General features: G+C 41.7%; 1 protein-coding gene across 6 annotated transcripts in view; it reads left to right on the forward strand.

Annotated features, from left to right (window-relative positions):
• Positions 1–941: 941 nt before the first annotated feature.
• Positions 942–16,947, forward strand: part of ANO6 (anoctamin 6) — a 132,616-nt gene continuing 116,610 nt past the window's right edge. For 3 of the 6 annotated variants that reach the window (XM_050936113.1, XM_050936116.1, XM_050936117.1), the window contains exon 1: positions 945–1,610. In XM_050936113.1, coding sequence (XP_050792070.1) covers positions 1,541–1,610 — 70 coding nt within the window. In that variant the 5' untranslated portion in view covers positions 945–1,540. Of the gene's footprint in view, positions 1,611–3,041; positions 3,215–16,947 lie in introns of those variants that run through there. The other 3 variants (XM_050936118.1, XM_050936115.1, XM_050936114.1) reach the window with 3 other exon arrangements.

The following is a 16,947-nucleotide window of genomic DNA, read 5'->3' on the forward strand; positions in this document are numbered from 1 at the left end:
CCATGGACGCACACCACCGAAGTAATGTGCCCTAGTGTGGATGCGTAAAATCGATTTTATAAAACCTGTTTTATAAAATCGATTTTATTAATTTCAATTTTACTCTGTAGTGTGGACGTGGCCTAAGAGTAGGTGTACTGCAGAACTATTAGTGTGCAGTAGCAGGGTCAACATGGCAAACTAGTGTGCTGTAGATTCACACCCTCACTTGCCACGTACTGTCTCTGTGTAGTCAAGTCCTTAGAGTGACCACACTGCAAAGCAGCCATATCCAGAGTAACTAGATTAGCAGATGAGCTGCTGTAATTGGATCTTTTGCACCCCCACAGCATGTACTGGCTTTGGCATCAGTGGCAGTGGAGCTTCAGCACACATACCCTGACACAGTGGCCAGTTAGCTCAAGTTTAAAGCACTACTCAAGCCAGAGATTTGTGTGTGTGGACAGGAGTTGGGTTAGGAGCAAACTTCAGTTCTGGCTTGAGCTAACAGTGCAGTGAAGACATGCCCCATAATCTTTTTTGGGGTGGGAACCTTGTCTTCAGTGATATAGTGCCTAGCTAACAGGACCCAGATTCTGACTTGGACCTCTGTATGCTACTCCCATAGAAAAAAGGAATAATCATACCTAATGGGAATCTGACCAATTTCAGCATAGGCCACAGTCTATAAAATCCAGACTTCAATACAGTGGCAATGGCTGAAGTGTTGGCGTGTATGTGGCCATGTTTGTTACACACACTTTTGTTTTATGGCCATGCAGGTCGCAATTTGCTACTAGTTAGAAATTGGTCACCTTTGCTTTTACTTTTTCAAAGCAGGGCCTTAAACTTTAAACACGTGGCCATTGCCCTGGCTACCACTTTGAAAACACTCCCATAAACATCCAACCCAGGAAGGAAGGACTGGCTGATGCTGTAGGGGATTTGGTTAACTCCTCTTCTGCCAGTGTCTAGACTCAGAACACAGGAAAGGGCAGAACTCAGTGTGGCAATGGGCCCACTAGAGTTTCAGTGGGAGACCTTCCCTTGCCCCTCAGCCAGCGGTGGCATAACCCTGGGCTGCTAGACAGTGAGGCCACATGCCCTGCGGCAGTCGGAGTGAGTGCTCCGGCTCTGGCAGCTGGGAGGTGTCTCTGCTTTGGCAGGGGTGGGGAGGGTTAAGGTGTCAGACTCTGGCTGTCCGGGCGTTGCTCGGAAAGGGGAGGGTTGGCCAGTCACTCCTTTCCCTTCTGCTGTCCTGTCTCTCAGGTCAACGAGAGACTCTCCCGCCTTGAGCAACGCTCGCTAGGCGGGTGCGAGTTGCAGCCCTGGCCGCCCTTGGCTCTGTACGAATCTGGCCTCCCCAGGCGTCCTCCCTTTTCCTGCCACGCCTAGCCAGAGCTCGCTGCTGCGCGGCTGGGACTTAGCGAGCGGAGTTCAGCGCAGCTGCCGGCTTTCGGTCCTGCCAGGAAGGCTTCGCGCCAGACCCTGCTCCAGGGAACGGACCGAACTTGTGTGCGAGGCCGAGTCTGTACGAAGTGGGGCCAAACCTTTCGGGAGGATGGCAGCGGAGAACCAGGACGTGCTGCTGGAAGTGGAGGAGGAGGAGGAGGAAGAGGATGGGGAGGTTGGTAAGTAAGAGTTGGATCACGGCAGGCTGGGAGCGAGGTGAAGAGCCGGCACCCTAGAAATAGAAGGGGGAGTCCTGGAGCTAAGTACAGACACGTGGAGGGGGCCGTGTTGGAGCGGGTGTGATAGTCCTGGCCCCAAACCTCAGGAAGGGAGGAAGCGCCCGTTACTTGCGATTAATTTTAAGAGAGTGGTTTCGAGTCTCCTCCTGGGGCGGAGGAGGAAGGTCGAGAATTGTACTGAGGGGGCTTCAGTGGCACATGGGTTTTTTTGCTTTCACGTATTGAAAATCTCCGTTTGCCAGCCCTGCTGCATACCTGGGAAAGAGCACGCTGGGAGAGAAACTTTCAGCTCATGTCGAAAGCTAAACTCCCTGACGGCTCAGTTTTGCTCTGAACTGTGTGAAGAGCTGAGGCCAAAGAGACGCCGGCCCTGAGGATGGAGCTGAGGTGCTTACATTTAGATACCACGTTCGAAAATGCTGGCCTGAGATTTTACTGGAATGAATGAAGCTGCCTGTGCAGTGTGTGTGTGAATGGCGGTGAGAGACAGAGAGATACCTGGCTTACGTGTGAATTGCAGTGCTTAGGTTTATGATCTGCTTTTGTTCTGCAAGTTTCAAGTGCAAGGTCTGGGACTTCTCCAGATGATGGCGAGACAGAAAACACAAATTTGTCAGCACAAGTGATGCATGTAGAAATGGGTTGTCTTTCACAGTTAGCCTGAAAATAATCTTTCCTCCTTTCATGTGAAAGACAATATTGAGCTATTTTAGTATGCATAAATATATAGAAAACTTTACCCATAAACTGGCCTATTTTTGAAGAGAAAAAGGAACTCAGTTTGATGACACAGAGGAGGCACTTTGCAGTAACCATGAGGATGTAGCCAGGATCCCAGATCATAGACAGAGCCTGTTTTGGAGGAAGGTGGAGGTGAGATTGGCCCAGTACCTTTGGATAATGAAAATAATTCAGTTTCCACCACACACAAGATCCCCTGAGGCTGATCTGGCCTATGCTATTGGCATACCTGTCCTGAGAAAGCAGATTGCTCATTCGCCTTGCCAGGCTTAAGTGCTTTAATTTGACAGCCGAACAAGAGGTGGGAGAGCGAGGATGGGGAAGAAGCAATGAGCAAAGCAGGGAGAAGACTGGCCCAACAGAGAATGACTTTTCACTGGAACATGTATACTACCAATAGTAAAATGACCGGAGAATGTTATGTCTGTTAGGATTATATACTAGTTTCTGTACCAATAGCAACTCGCCAGAGCTATCTCTTCTGTGTTTAATACTGGACTGAATTCTGTCAAAGTATCTCCCTTACAGACTATAGATGTAATGGACTAGATCTTCTGCAGGTGTAAACTGATGTGGTTCCATTCATTTCCATGGTGATACACTGATTTACACCAGCTGAGGAACTGATCCTATGTTGTTGGATGATAATAGCCATGGCATCCAGAAGCCTTTTGTTTCTACATAAGTTGATAAAAAAAAAACCAAAATAAGCAAGAAATGCAGCCATGTTATCTTTGACATGTTGTCTTTGTCAATGATAGAGATTGGATATCAGATATTATCCTGGATTCATCAAAGGGAGAGTGAGTAGATTTCCATATGTTAAGTTTTAAAAATATAAATAGGATTCCTGCTTACTAATATTCAAAAGCTAATGAGTAGTTCTAATGTCAATTACACAATGTTGATATTTTCAAAACATTGGGCTTGAAATTCTGTATTTGTAGAAAACAGCAAAAATGAAGGCACGAACACCGTTTGATCCTCGTGATATCACAGATGTTTGTAAACACTAACTCTTGTGAAGTGCCACTAAAACTAAAGCACGTTACTAGCTTCATGGGGTTTATTATGTGTTCAGTACAAAACTGCACAGATTTTGGCCCTGATCCAAAATTCATTGAAATCAGTGGGAATTTTTCCACTGATTTCAATGGATGTTGAATCAGGCCCTTTGGGAGTATTTGCACAATACTAAAGGGAAGAGTGCAAAACTAGTTTTCCACTTGGAAAATTTGTAATCACTTCATGACTTTTCCTTTCCATCCTGTCCTTCAGTGAACAACTCAATTGTTTACTGTTCAGGATTGTATATCAGCTCTGGATCTGGGCTGGGTTCAGCTCCCAAAGCTAGCTAGCATGGGTTATGTACTTGCAGGATACACCAGTTTGGAACAACAAGGATATTTTGGAAATTTAACTACAAAGTGGGAAGGGGTGATCTCCTAAATTGTTACACAGAGAAATTCCATCATAGAGTTTTGCTGAAACTGTTATTCAGCCTGGTGAAGTGCATGTTCTGTTAATGCATGAATATTCAGGTTACATGTCAGGTTTTTTACAGTAACTGTAGAGCTATGTATGGAGAGGATGTTTACCATGAAATATAACTGCTAGTCAGAGAAGTTAGCAGTTCGCATGTTTGCATCCAGCCTTCTCATGCAAGTGTGCACATGCATTTAGCAAAAAAGCAGCACCTGCTCTATATTAGTATTAAACGGGCCTTCTCTTCAAATTTGTAGTCATGCAATACTCCCATTGAGTCAGTGGAAGTTTTGGCGTAGTAAGGACTGACTGCATGGTCTAGCCTTCTGGTTGGGCTTTTAGCAAGTTGGAAGGATATTTTTCCAGTGCGTGGACATCTCTGTATTTTAGAGGCAGGAGCTAAAATTCCCAAAATAATTTTTTCTCTAGGAACCACCTTAAATGATTTACTATGGACAGCTCTGCAAAATATTGTGTTCTTTTGCTAGTGCCAGACCACATATTGCATCTAAATTGGTTTATATATATGTGTGGGGATTTCCTAAATTTCTCAGTGTTCTCCCTAGAGGAATTAACGTTAAAGGCAATTTTCACAGATGGAAGAACCATTCAGCAAAGCGTCCTTGTCACTTGCATGGAGCAGTTTGCTGCAGTTTCAGGCAGTTAGTTTCTTCTTTTTGCTCTGTTCTAGGTGTACTTGTGTGTGATTGGGAATAAATAGGTCTTCTTCATGACGGTGCCTTTTAGTAGTCACTCCTTAGTCCCTCTCTCTCCTCCCTACTGATCTCTTTTCTGAATTTTAGTTTGGGTATTCTTTCTCTGCAGATATACTCAATTCACTGTTCAGCCTGTCTGCCTGCCTCAATCTCATCAACTCCCAAATCTACCATAAAATTGATATCCAGTCAATAAGGTATGCATTATTGGCCCAAACTCCAACATCTCATCTCCTGCCAACTCAAATCAAACACTTGTCCCCTCTTCGAGAACCTAGGTACATTATTTGAACCTGAAAACTAGCCTCTCATCTGTCTGGTCTTGAAAATGTTCTGCTATAACCACTGAAACATCTTTTGCAGGATGCTGCTTTGCATTGTTCATGTGATCTTAACTACAGGTGAACCAATCCATATCTTTTTCTGCTCATGCCTGCCAGGTACTTTTTTAAAAAACAAGATTTCATATTTGACCCAGTTGTTTGTCTTAAATTTTTCCTAGCTCTTAAGCCACTGTTTCTAGTTAGTTCTTCCTACCCCATCCTGAACAATTCTTCCTGTTCGTCCTTAATGTTGTTCCTCTTAAGTTCATCACAAATCTACAGCAGCTTCCTGCTCATTTCTGAATCCAGCACATTTCTCTCCTCGTCTTCAAGATCCTCTGTAGATCCTAACTTCTTCTTATGTTTTGTTCAGCATCCAGCACAGTGGAGTTCCTTGCATAACTGACCATCTGGGTGCTACTGCAGTACAAATACAGAAGAATAATTACTGTGATTCCTCACCTCATTACCTTTGCTTTTAATTCTGTTCTCCCAAGAGGATGCACTAATTATTTTCTCATACTACTCATTTCCCACTCATTCTCATTCTTCTTCTCTTGCTATTCAAAATCTCACAATATTTTACGTAAGTAAATTTAGAGCACAATAAATTGTTTTCTAAATAGTTTACTTACGTAAAATATTATGAACATACTATGATGTTCTGTAATGCACTCCAGTACTAGGGCCTGAATGATACTCTAGAAATATAAATCCTATATATATATGTGCCAGATTCTCCAATCAGCAAAGGAATTTGTCAATTGTCAGGAGATTTCCTGACCTACCAAAATATAACTTACTTTCTGCTATAGTTTACTGCAAACCATATAGTTGTGGAAGATTTCAAATTAGTCTACTCTGCACTAGATGCTGGTATTGGACTCAGTGACCTAATAATGCATCTGGTCTTTTAACAAAGTCAACATCATTTTCAATTTTATTTTCATAGGGAGAGATTTTCCCTCTGTAGTTTACATATGGGATATGAATCCCTACAGTACAAACCATTGTCTGTTCTGCACCACTCCTGTCACTTCTGTTATTCTTCAGTTTGTTTCTCTGTTTAGTAATCTAACTAAAAATCAATTAAGGTACATCTCAGTCAGCCCTCATCTTGAAGCGCACTACAGGCTGAATGTCTGTTGCAGAATAATTGGAGATGGATCATGAGGGTAATTTGGTTTGCTGTTCAGCCAAAACATATTAGGCTGAGCATATGCATAGAAGGGTTAATATGCAGCTTGCTCTGCTCTGCTATTTATTGCTGTACTAGGCTCATGCTGGAATACTAAATGAAGCGACTGGCTGGCACAAAGCAATGACAACCACCAAAAAAAATTCAAATAGAAGAAAAATCCTTTTTTCACTGAAGCTACAAGAATTGCTTTCATATTTAATAATACTTTTTATACTGCAGTTTTGGTACTCTTTCAGTATTTGGGAGAGCAAGACTCTGGAGATAATGCAGGAACCATTCAGTGTGGCTTGGTCTACACTACGCCTTTAAACCGATTTTAGCAGTGTTAAACCGATTTAACGCTGTACCCGTCCACACTACAAGGCCCTTTATATCGATATAAAGGGCTCTTTAAATCGGTTTCTATACTCCTCCCCAACGAGAGGAGTAGTGCTAAAATCGGTATTACCATATCGGATTAGGGTTAGTGTGGCCGCAAATTGACGGTATTGGCCTCCGGGCGGTATCCCACAGTGCACCACTGTGACTGCTCTGGACAGCAATCTTAACTCAGATGCAGTGGCCAGGTAAACAGGAAAAGCCCCGCGAAATTTTGATTTTAATTTCCTGTTTGCCCAGCGTGGAACTCTGATCAGAACGGGTGGCAATGCAGTCCCAAATCCAAAAAGAGCTCCAGCATGGACCGTACGGGAGATACTGGATCTGATCGCTGTATGGGGAAACAAATCAGTTCTATCAAAGCTCTGTTACAGAAGACGAAATGCCAAAGCGTTTGAAAAAAAAATCTCCAGGCTACACAGTGCTGCGTGACAAGCGTAACGGGAAGCCAGAGACTCAAATGGACGCTCATGGAGGGAGGGAGGGGGTACTGAGGACTCCAGCTATCCCACAGTCCCCAGCAGTCTCCGAAAAGTATTTACATTCTTGGCTGAGCTCCCAATGCTAGTAGGTTCAAACACATTGTCCGGCGTGGTTCAGGGAATAGCTCATCAATTTACTCCCCCCCTCCACATGTGAAAGAAAAGAGAAAGAAATCGTTTCTTGACTTCTTTCATTGTCACCCTATGTCTACTGAATGCTGCTGGTAGACGCGATGCTGCAGCAGTGAAGAGCAGTATCCACTCCTCTCCCCTGCCCAGTGGCAGACGGTGCAGTAGGACTGGTAGCCGTCCTTGTTATCTACTCGTGAGTGCTCCTGGCTGGCTTCAGGTGAGGCTGGCCGGGGGTGCCTGGGTGAATATAGGTATGATTCTCGGTCATTCCCAGTAGATGGTATAGAACGGCTGGTAACAGTCCTCATCATAGCAACTGGGGGCTGAGCTCCATCAGCCCCTTCCCTTTCCTGTGTAAAGAAAAGATTCTGTCCTGTCTGGACCGTCATAGCGGCGGGAGACTGCCTCCCCCTCATTTTATATCACTAACAAGTCACTGTTTCTTATTCCTGCATTCTTTATAACTTCATGACACAAATGGCGGGGACACTGCCACGGTAGCCCAGGAAGGTTGGGGGAGGAGGGAAGCAACAGGTGAGGTTGTTGCAGGGGCACCCCCCGTGAATGGCATGCAGCTCATCATTTCTGCGGGATCTGGCACGGAGCAGCTGTCCTCTCTGATACACTGGTTCTCTAGCACACTTGCCCCATATTCTAGGCAGGACTGACTCTATTTTTAGAAACCATAAAGGAGGGATTGACTTGGGGAGTCATTCCCATTTTTGCCTTTGTACCGCCGGCCGACCTCAGCCAGGTACTCATGATAGCAGCAGACAGTACAGAACGACAGATAACCATCATCTCATTGCCAATTTACACTGGCAGCAGACGATACAGAACAGCTGATAACCATCTCTGCTATCATGCAAAAGCAAATGAATGCTGCTGTGTAGCACTGGAGTATCGCCTCTGTCAGCAGCATCCAGTACACATACGGTGACTGTAAAAAAAAAAACGCTGAACGGGCTCCATGGTTGCTGTGCTATGGCGTCTGCCAGGGCAATCCAGGAAAAAAGGGCGCGAAATGATTGTCTGCCGTTGCTTTCCCGGAGGAAGGAATGACTGACGACATTTACCCAGAACCACCCACGACAATGATTTTTGCCCCATCAGCCACTGGGCTCTCAACCCAGAATTCTAAGGGGTGGGGGAGACTGCGGTAACTATGAGATAGCTACGGAATAGCTACCCACAGTGCAACGCTCCGGAAATCAACGCTAACCTCGGGCCATGGATGCACACCGCCGAATTAATGTGCTTAGTGTGGCCGCGTGCACTCGACTTTATACAATCTGTTTTATAAAACCAGTTTATGTAAAATCGGAATAATCCCGTAATGTAGACATACCCTATGGCAACAACAGTTCTGTTGCTGTTTCCACAGGCAGTTTTTCTCCTAACATTGTCAAAAGATTGAGAGAAACTTGTTGACAAACTTAATCTGAAAAACACAAATTCTTAGATTAGTTTTAGTTTTGATTTACATATTTTGCATCTATCTGGCATCTTTTGTGTGAGAATCTCTCAGGTGGGTAAATATCTCTGGTCTGCAGATGGGGAAACTAAGGAACAGAGAGATGAAGGGCCTCACCCTGTGCCACATAGTAAGTGGCAGAGGTGATTTAGAGCTCATTAGTTTCTGGTCCCCATTTCCATGTTCACTGCCTCTCTAGCATGTGAAGACAGAAGTTGGATTTCTTTTTTTTTAACATATTTGTAGTAAGTGGAATTTCTTGCACGTTCACAGACAAATATGGTGGAAATTCAGAAATTTTGGAGTGCAGTTTTTATTTATTATTGTACTAGCATAGCACCTAGGAGCCATAGTCATCGACTGGGACCCCATTGTGCTAGGCGCTTTACAAACACAGAACAATGATCATCCCTGTAATAGCCATCCAATTGTTAATTATTGCTCATGTTCTCTGCCTGCTTATCCTTCTACACATCTTACCCTTTGGTTTACATGCATCTCTTCTTCCCCTCTTCCTTCTACCATCTTACTCTGTCCCCATTTTACTTTCACTTACTACACAGCATCCCAGCAAAAAAATAGAATAGAATGTGATCATGCCTGAACTCCCCCACACGAATGCTACCTTGCTTTTTTTTTTAAAATAGTCTTTATTATTTTTTCCACAAATCTTCTAAAATACATGTAAGTGGCAATATACATATGTAACTACAGCATAATTACTGCTTTGCAGTAATTGTAATTTACAATCTCTGGAAGATACCAGAACATTTAAGAAACAAAAAGGAATCAAGAGTCTGGCAAACATTAGGAATTTCCAAGATCTTTCTGAATGATAAAGACTTTCCACCTTTCCAGCAGAATGACATTCCCTCTCTGACATTAACACCACCAACACCCCTCTATGTACAAAAAACTAAAAACAAAGAAAATCAACAAGCTAAACAAATTCAAAAATCGCCAAACAAAAAATAATCCCTACCTTAAACAGAGTGTATTCTATGAAATCCATTAAGGACCTCACTATTCCCAGCCTATGTCTCATGGAAGGCCCTCAGATATTGTGGAGAGGGACAGCAGAATAAAATCTTAGGATGGCTAGGAGGGGTTAGTAGCCATGAAATAGTTAACCCAGTTAATACAAGGCTTTATGTTATGCATTTAATGTTTGGATGAGATTGTCCATTGAGTCTATGATGGATTTGGAATGCTTGTCTGATCTTGGTAGTGTTTTAATATTGGTCACTTATATATATGCCAGTAATTAAATGCTGGATAGTTCTAGTTTCATGGAGTGTTGGCCCTCTGGGAAAACACTAGTGAGAGATAGTAAAATGTTGAATGTAATTCTTTAAAATTCTTCAACTTAAATAAGTGAAAGAATGGGAAGGATTTTGGCAGTTCTGCACCTTCTTTAAACCCTTGGTACGGATCAGCACACTAAAGAATTTGTATTCTGTAAAAATCGATTGAAATGCAAACACCGTTCACATATCTTCATAGATGTTAAGGCCAGAAAGGGACCATTATAATCATCTAGTCCAGTCACCTGAATAACATATGCCATAGAATTTCACCAGGCAACTTCTACATCTAGCCCATATCTTAAATCTTAATTTAAAGACTTTAAGTGATGGAAAATCCACCATTTCTCTAGACAGATTATTCCAATTGTAACCCTCATTGTTAAACATTTGCACCACATTTCTAGTCTGACTTCATCTAGCTTCAGCTTCCAATAATTTAATTTTTTATTTGACTGTCTGCCAGATCAGAGCCCTTTATAAATACCATCTCTTCATGCACACTTACAATGATGAGTCACCTCTTAACTATCTCTCTTGGAAAAATTCAATAGATCAAGTTTCTTTAGTTTTTCCCACTCTTAGAGAGATGTTCCAGAACCCAAAATCATTCTTCTAGCTTTTTTCTGAACGTTCTCCTATTTGTTGACATCCTTTTTGAAGTACAGGCACCAAAACTGAATATTGCATTCCAGTAATGGTCTTACTAATGCTGTATATGCTTAAAATAACATCTTCTTAAATATCCAAGAATAGCATTTGTTCTTTTAGCCACTGTCACACTCCATATTGGAGCTCATGGTCAGCTGGTTATCCACTATAACCCCCTAAGTCCTGGCTCTCCAAAATACACTCCCTGATCTTGCAAGTGAAATTACTTTATTGAGTCCGGTGTATACAGGGGAGTTGCATCGTACGCGAGGGTTAGGTTCTGAAGTCAGCCCGTAAGGTGAAAATTGCATATAGTCAAATGCTCATTGAGTGGGATGGTAGGCAGAAGGTGGAAGGAGGAATAGCTCAGTGGTTTGCACATTGGCCTGCTAAACTAAGGGCTGTGAGTTCAATCCTTGAGGGGGCCATCTGGGGCAAAAATCAGTACTTGGTCCTGCTAGTGAAGGTAGGGGGCTGGACTTGATGACCTTTCAAGGTCCCTTCCACTTCTAGGAGATAGGATATCTCTGTTTATTTATTCAACTAATTTGTGTTATTTGATCAGTTTACCAGCAGTTATTTTGTTTTCTTATGTGCCTGTGATATTTATTAAATATGTATATCACAATGGCTTCCTTAAAGGTTTAACTATTTTAACACATTCCACAAAGGGTTTTTTTAAAACAAAATTTCTCTCAGAATTTGCTGCTGAATATGTCAGAGGTAGTAGTTTTTTTCTGTCATTATTATTCACAAAAATTTGTCCAGTTTGACTATTTGCCCCAAGCACCTAACTGGCTAAAACAGAACTGAAGTAAAATAACCAAGCTTTTCTCAGCTCTGATTCATAAAGAAAACTTACCATAATAGGCAGTTAAAGACAACCAGCTCTGTTGAATACAATATGATGTCTGAGACAAAAAGCTGTATAACCATTGGCCAGATGTTCCATAATGATTCAATTATGGAAATTAACATCAAAGAACTCATACTGTGTATTAATACACTAGCATTGGCTATTTTGCAACTAAGGCATTATATCAAAACCCATGTAGAAAGTCCAGATTTCAGAAGACCATTAACAAGGATAAAATCCCTTAGTCCAAAAAGGCCACCTCAAAGGACCTGATCTCCACATAGTATAATAGTATTTCTATACCAGTGGGTCATGAACCAGAAGTGGTCACAAAAGGCAGTCAAGGGAGTTGCGAGGTGTTGGAAATTTTAGTACAATCTGAAACAAAGAAAAACTCACTCCTTGCACTCCCTTGCCTCTGAAGGTCAAGTAGTCTGTCAACATCTTGCAAAAACATAGACAAATTATACAGGCCTATCAGTGATACTCTTTAGTATCTTTTATAGTACATATAAGGGCTGTGAAAGTTTTTCACTTTGAATAAGGGGTCACCAACCTTAAAAGGTTAAGAAACACAGGTATAGCGAATTGTTACTGAGGTGTCTAGAGTATAAGAATACCTTTATAGAAAAATGGGGAAAGGATCTGAAATAAGAAATCACCCTGGAGTATTGTGTCCAGTTTTGGGCATCACATTTCAGGAAAGATGCAACAAAAATGATTAAAGGTCTAGAAAACATGACCTACGAGGGAAGTTTGTTTAGTCTGGAGAAGAGAAGGCTGAGAGAGGACATGATAACAGTTTTCAAGTACATAAAATGTTGATACAAGGAGGAGGGAGAAAAATTGTTTCCTTAACCTGTAAGGCCAGGACAAGAAGCAATGCGCTTGGGTTGCAGCAAGGGTGGTTTAGACTGGACATTAGGAAAAAATTCCCAGCTGTCAGGGTGGTTAAGCACTGGAATAAATTGCCTAGGGAGGTTGTGGAATCTCCATCATTGGGGATTTTTAAGAACAGGTTGGACAAACACCTGTCAGGGTTGGTCTAGATAACACTTAGTCCTGACATGAGTGCAGTAGACTGGACAAGATGACCTCTCGAGGTCCCCTCCAGTCCTCCAATTCTATGATTGGGAAAGTAAGCTGGAGGAAGGACCCATCTAGTTGTGTAATCATTAAGAAAAAATATTATAAATACTTTATGAATGGTACCTTACTTCGTATAAAATGTATTAAAAAGAGTCATTAATAGAGCTGGGCAAAATTTGACTATAACTGAGCCGCTGCCTCCTGAGTGCTCGCTTGTGCCCAAAGGTTACTCTGCAGCACCCTGCCTCTGTTTTCCCTGCTTCACAGCCCCTTTAGAACTGCATTAGGCTTCCACTCCTGCCTGGGACTGGTTTAATAACAGTAACAGTTCAAAACAATCCTCAGAGTCCCAAAATAACCACAAAACAAGAACACTAATGTTTATATATAGCTCTGGCATCTTATATCATAACCGGAGCTCTTCTTCTGCCCCACTCTGTTCTCTCAGCCAGCCTTCCGAGCTCTTACTAGCTAGAGCTCAGCCTTCTGGCTCTGGCCTCCCAGTGCAAAGCCAAGCAGAGTTTCCCCCAGGAGCCTCTCACTCACTGGACTCCAAACTCTCCTGATGTCATGGTCTTTCCTGTAGAAGCCTCTCATCTCCTGAACTTCCTCCTGCTTCTCTTTATAGAACTTCTCATCTCCCGAACTTCCTCCTGCTTCAACTTTTTGAATCAAACCAGCATTTTTATTTCAAATTTAGCCTATTTTAAAAAAGCCATGGGGGGAGAGGGGAACAACCAAATCAATTATTTTTTTTTGGTTGACTCTGGTTTTGATTTGGTTTGAATCAAACTGGATTTTCTTTTGGATTTTTTGGTTTGGTTCTTGAACCAAAAAACCCCATTATTTGCTCGGCTTTAGTCATAAATGCTGAAAAGGATGTGGAAGAATAGGGACCTTCCTGACTTATGGTGGGAATGCCTTAAGGCAATAGTATTTTGGAGGAAAATAACGAATAGAACTTTCAAGACAACTGAAGTTAGGTTACCCACAGAATCCATAGCGGCTCTATTACTTTAGCGATTATTGACTTGAAGAAGGACCCATTGATAACACAATTACCCAATGTGTGATAGCTTGTTTTGGAAATGGACAGATCCCCCAACGTCAGTGGCATGGAGAAATAAAGTACGGAAAACCCCTTATATGGAAAAATGACAGCCTTATATCAGGATCAAGTAGATTTTATGATGTGTGGTGACCATTTTGGGACTTTGAACAGAATATATACACAGATTATAAGAGGTTGACCAATCATCAATGGATCTTTTAAAAGTAACAGATATAGGTTATGAATAAGGTTTGTTAATAATACATGCATGGAAAGGTCAAGTATGTTAATGACAAAATAAAAAGATTTTTTTTTAAAGGGCACCATTCTTGTCAAAGTACATCTTACCATATCCTTTAAACCACTTCATCCTAGCATTTCTTGGCACCCAGGCTTGTAATTTCATAGAAGATGATGTCTTGGATGCTGTGGATTCAAATGGTCTGGTTTGCAACTAGAGATGTGCCAAACCCCAGCGGGTAACTAACCACAACCCTGAGGTTTCTAATACTGCATTTAAAAAACAAGAACTAACCATTGAGCTATGTGTAAGAGCATTTGCCAATAGCAAATGTAACTGGCCTTGCACTGATTTTCCATTTTTTCTTTTTGCACAGACAGCTGAAAGAATTTTCTTTGGTTGTTTGGATTGGGCAATGTGAGATGACTTACTCTGTATTCAACGGGGGCGGGAAAGAGGCGGGGAGAGAGAAGCACCATTAGACAAGTCTTGCCTAGCAGGAGCAGGTCAGGAAAAGGGTTGTCCATTCCACTATGAAATAGTTAAGTGTGCGCTAGAGAAACTAAGCATGCTGTACTTGATATAAGAAAAAACATTTTCTAAACAGTGTAGAAGACATTAAGATTATAAAGACTCTGCAGGTGCGTATTTTAACAAGACATGAATTTAATGGCGTGTAAACAGAAATAGGAAGCACAGAGGGTTTGTGTTTGTTGTTTTTGTATTGGGAGTGCAAGAGTCAGAAGAGAAGAATTGTGGAAGGATCAAAGCAATTGTTGAGCTTTGTAACCTAAAATAATGAAAAACAGAACTTCATTTTCTGTGCTGTAGTCATTGCTTCAGTATGTGTCTTTGGCATCGTCCTTTGTAACAACTGTGAAGTGTTGGTCTATAGTATAGATGTACTATTAAACAGATTCCTGACCCACAAGCATTTAATGACCTAAAATGAGAAACAGTTCCTTTGGTAATGTCCCTGAGATCACTTGTACCTGCAGTCGTATTCTGTCAGGTTTGCTATCCAAATTCAGCATTCAGCAGTGTAGAATTGAAAGAACCTGCCCCACTGAATGGTCTAATATATAAACATATAAGGTCAATCTTAAGGTTTGGCATTAGAGTGCAAGCTTGATGGAGCTGAGGTTTGTGTTGCTTTTGGATGTCTGTTGGAAATGGAAATGGCACACTGGAGTGTTTTATTGACAGTGTTGTAAGCCATATGAAGGCGGAAAGGAGTCTGTTCTCCCAGCTTCTTATGGTTGTGCTTTTAAAGATTTGTGTGGGTGGGTGGTGTCCTCCTGCAAACATAAAAGTCACTAAATATAGTTTTTGTCTGCCAGTTTGTACAAGGGCTTGTCTAAACAACAGGGTAATGTACCCTGCCGATGGTGATTTCTAAAGCACACTGACGTGTTGCTCATTAATTGGTTCATGTAGACCCTGCCTGCTGGTGCACACTAAAGGTTCCCTAGTGTGCTTTAGTGTAATGCTGTTTAAAACAGTACTATGTTCAAGTGTGCTATTGAACCTTTAGTGTGCACTGGTAGGGTCTATATAGATCCATTAATGTGCAATGTTATGGGTGTGTTAGAAATCACATCCTTGTAGTGTGCACTGCTTCTCCATGTAGACAAGCCCTATGTAAAACAAATGTCTTCCTGTAGAATCCTTCATCGGGTTCACCCTTTATGCTTTAACCCAAGTATCTGTCATTTTCATGTGATTCTGCTTCACACCAGGATAGGTATATTGGCATTTTCTTGGAGAATTATATGAACAACTGAAATACATTTCTGCTTGCTAAGATAGTATAGCTGTGCCTTCTTTCAGTGCCGAGCACTGCACAGCTGGAGGAGAGAACACTGTGCCTCCCTGCTCCCCTTGTGATGTTCAGGGGTGAAATCTTGGCCTCACTCAAGTCCATTCCAAAACTCCCATTAACATCAGTAATGCCAGGATTTCATTCCAGGGCTCATGGATTGGTCCCTACTCCGCAGAATCCAAGGTAATAGTAGAAATGGTGCTGTAGAGGAAGCTACCTCCTCCCTATTCTGTAGATGGAGTACCGCCCGTGTGTGGATCAGGAACTATGATTGTACCCCTTGTCTGTACCTACAGCAATACTATGTCCAACTATGTTTCCCCTTTATAAAGTTGTCACTTCTAAACCTTATTGATATAAATGTCCTACTGTATTTGCTCCACTTCAGTCTTTGTACAGTAATGAAACTATTAAAAGTGCATAATACTATTTAATCAGAAGAGGATAATGAAAAGGCCAGAGGCTAGTTGTTTTGTCTGCGGTAGTAGATATATTAGTTAAATTTGCATGTCATGTTTGTACAGGGGTAAAATTCAAACCAGTTAAACTGGCCTTTTATCAGGAAAATCTAGGAAAACTAAATGGTTTAGAGAGACAAGCTTATGCTGTATGTTCATATCTTTAGTTATTACACATCCAGATTGGGAAATTAACAAAAATGTATTAAAGCGTAAATTGACAACTTTAAACAGTGTAGTTACAAGTGTGCTGAGGCATAAACGTTCATTAATTGATTTCATGCCTCATGTGGTTGAAATTGCGGCTCACTTTCAAAATATTGTAAGAAGGCTGAATAAGAACAACCTCCTCGTTTAGCATTTACATTAAATACTTTCCATCTAAACCATTAGTTACTATTCTTTTTTTGAAATAACTGAAAAGCCAAGGTTTGTAGTGACTGCCACCAGTTATGGGGTGTGTTTTTCTTTTACAGTATCTGTTCCTTTCAGTTTCATGTGGAGTGATTTTTTTTCTTCCCCTGCCACTTTAATCTGGTCAATCAAGTTCAACAGGATTTTTTTAAATGTGGTTCACCATGGGACATTAAATATTTACATAATACAGCGCTTAATTCAGAACAAACTCCCACTCCGCCATTCACTTTGCGTTAAAAAACTGCAGGCATCCCTTTTCTGCACAAGCACTAGTTGAAAAGAGCCCTTGCAGATGATGGATAATAGTGGGCTAAATGTATGACAATTTGGGTGTTCGGTGTTATTTCTATTCTGTGGAGCGAATGAAAGGACCAAGTTATAGATTAACATTGTGTCAAATTCAGAGGACCTTGCTCAGTTTCTTCTCAGCCCTTTCGCAGGGAGAGCTCATTGGTG

This window comes from Gopherus flavomarginatus, chromosome 1, assembly GCF_025201925.1.
Source record: "Gopherus flavomarginatus isolate rGopFla2 chromosome 1, rGopFla2.mat.asm, whole genome shotgun sequence".
Lineage (NCBI taxonomy): Eukaryota > Metazoa > Chordata > Testudines > Testudinidae > Gopherus > Gopherus flavomarginatus.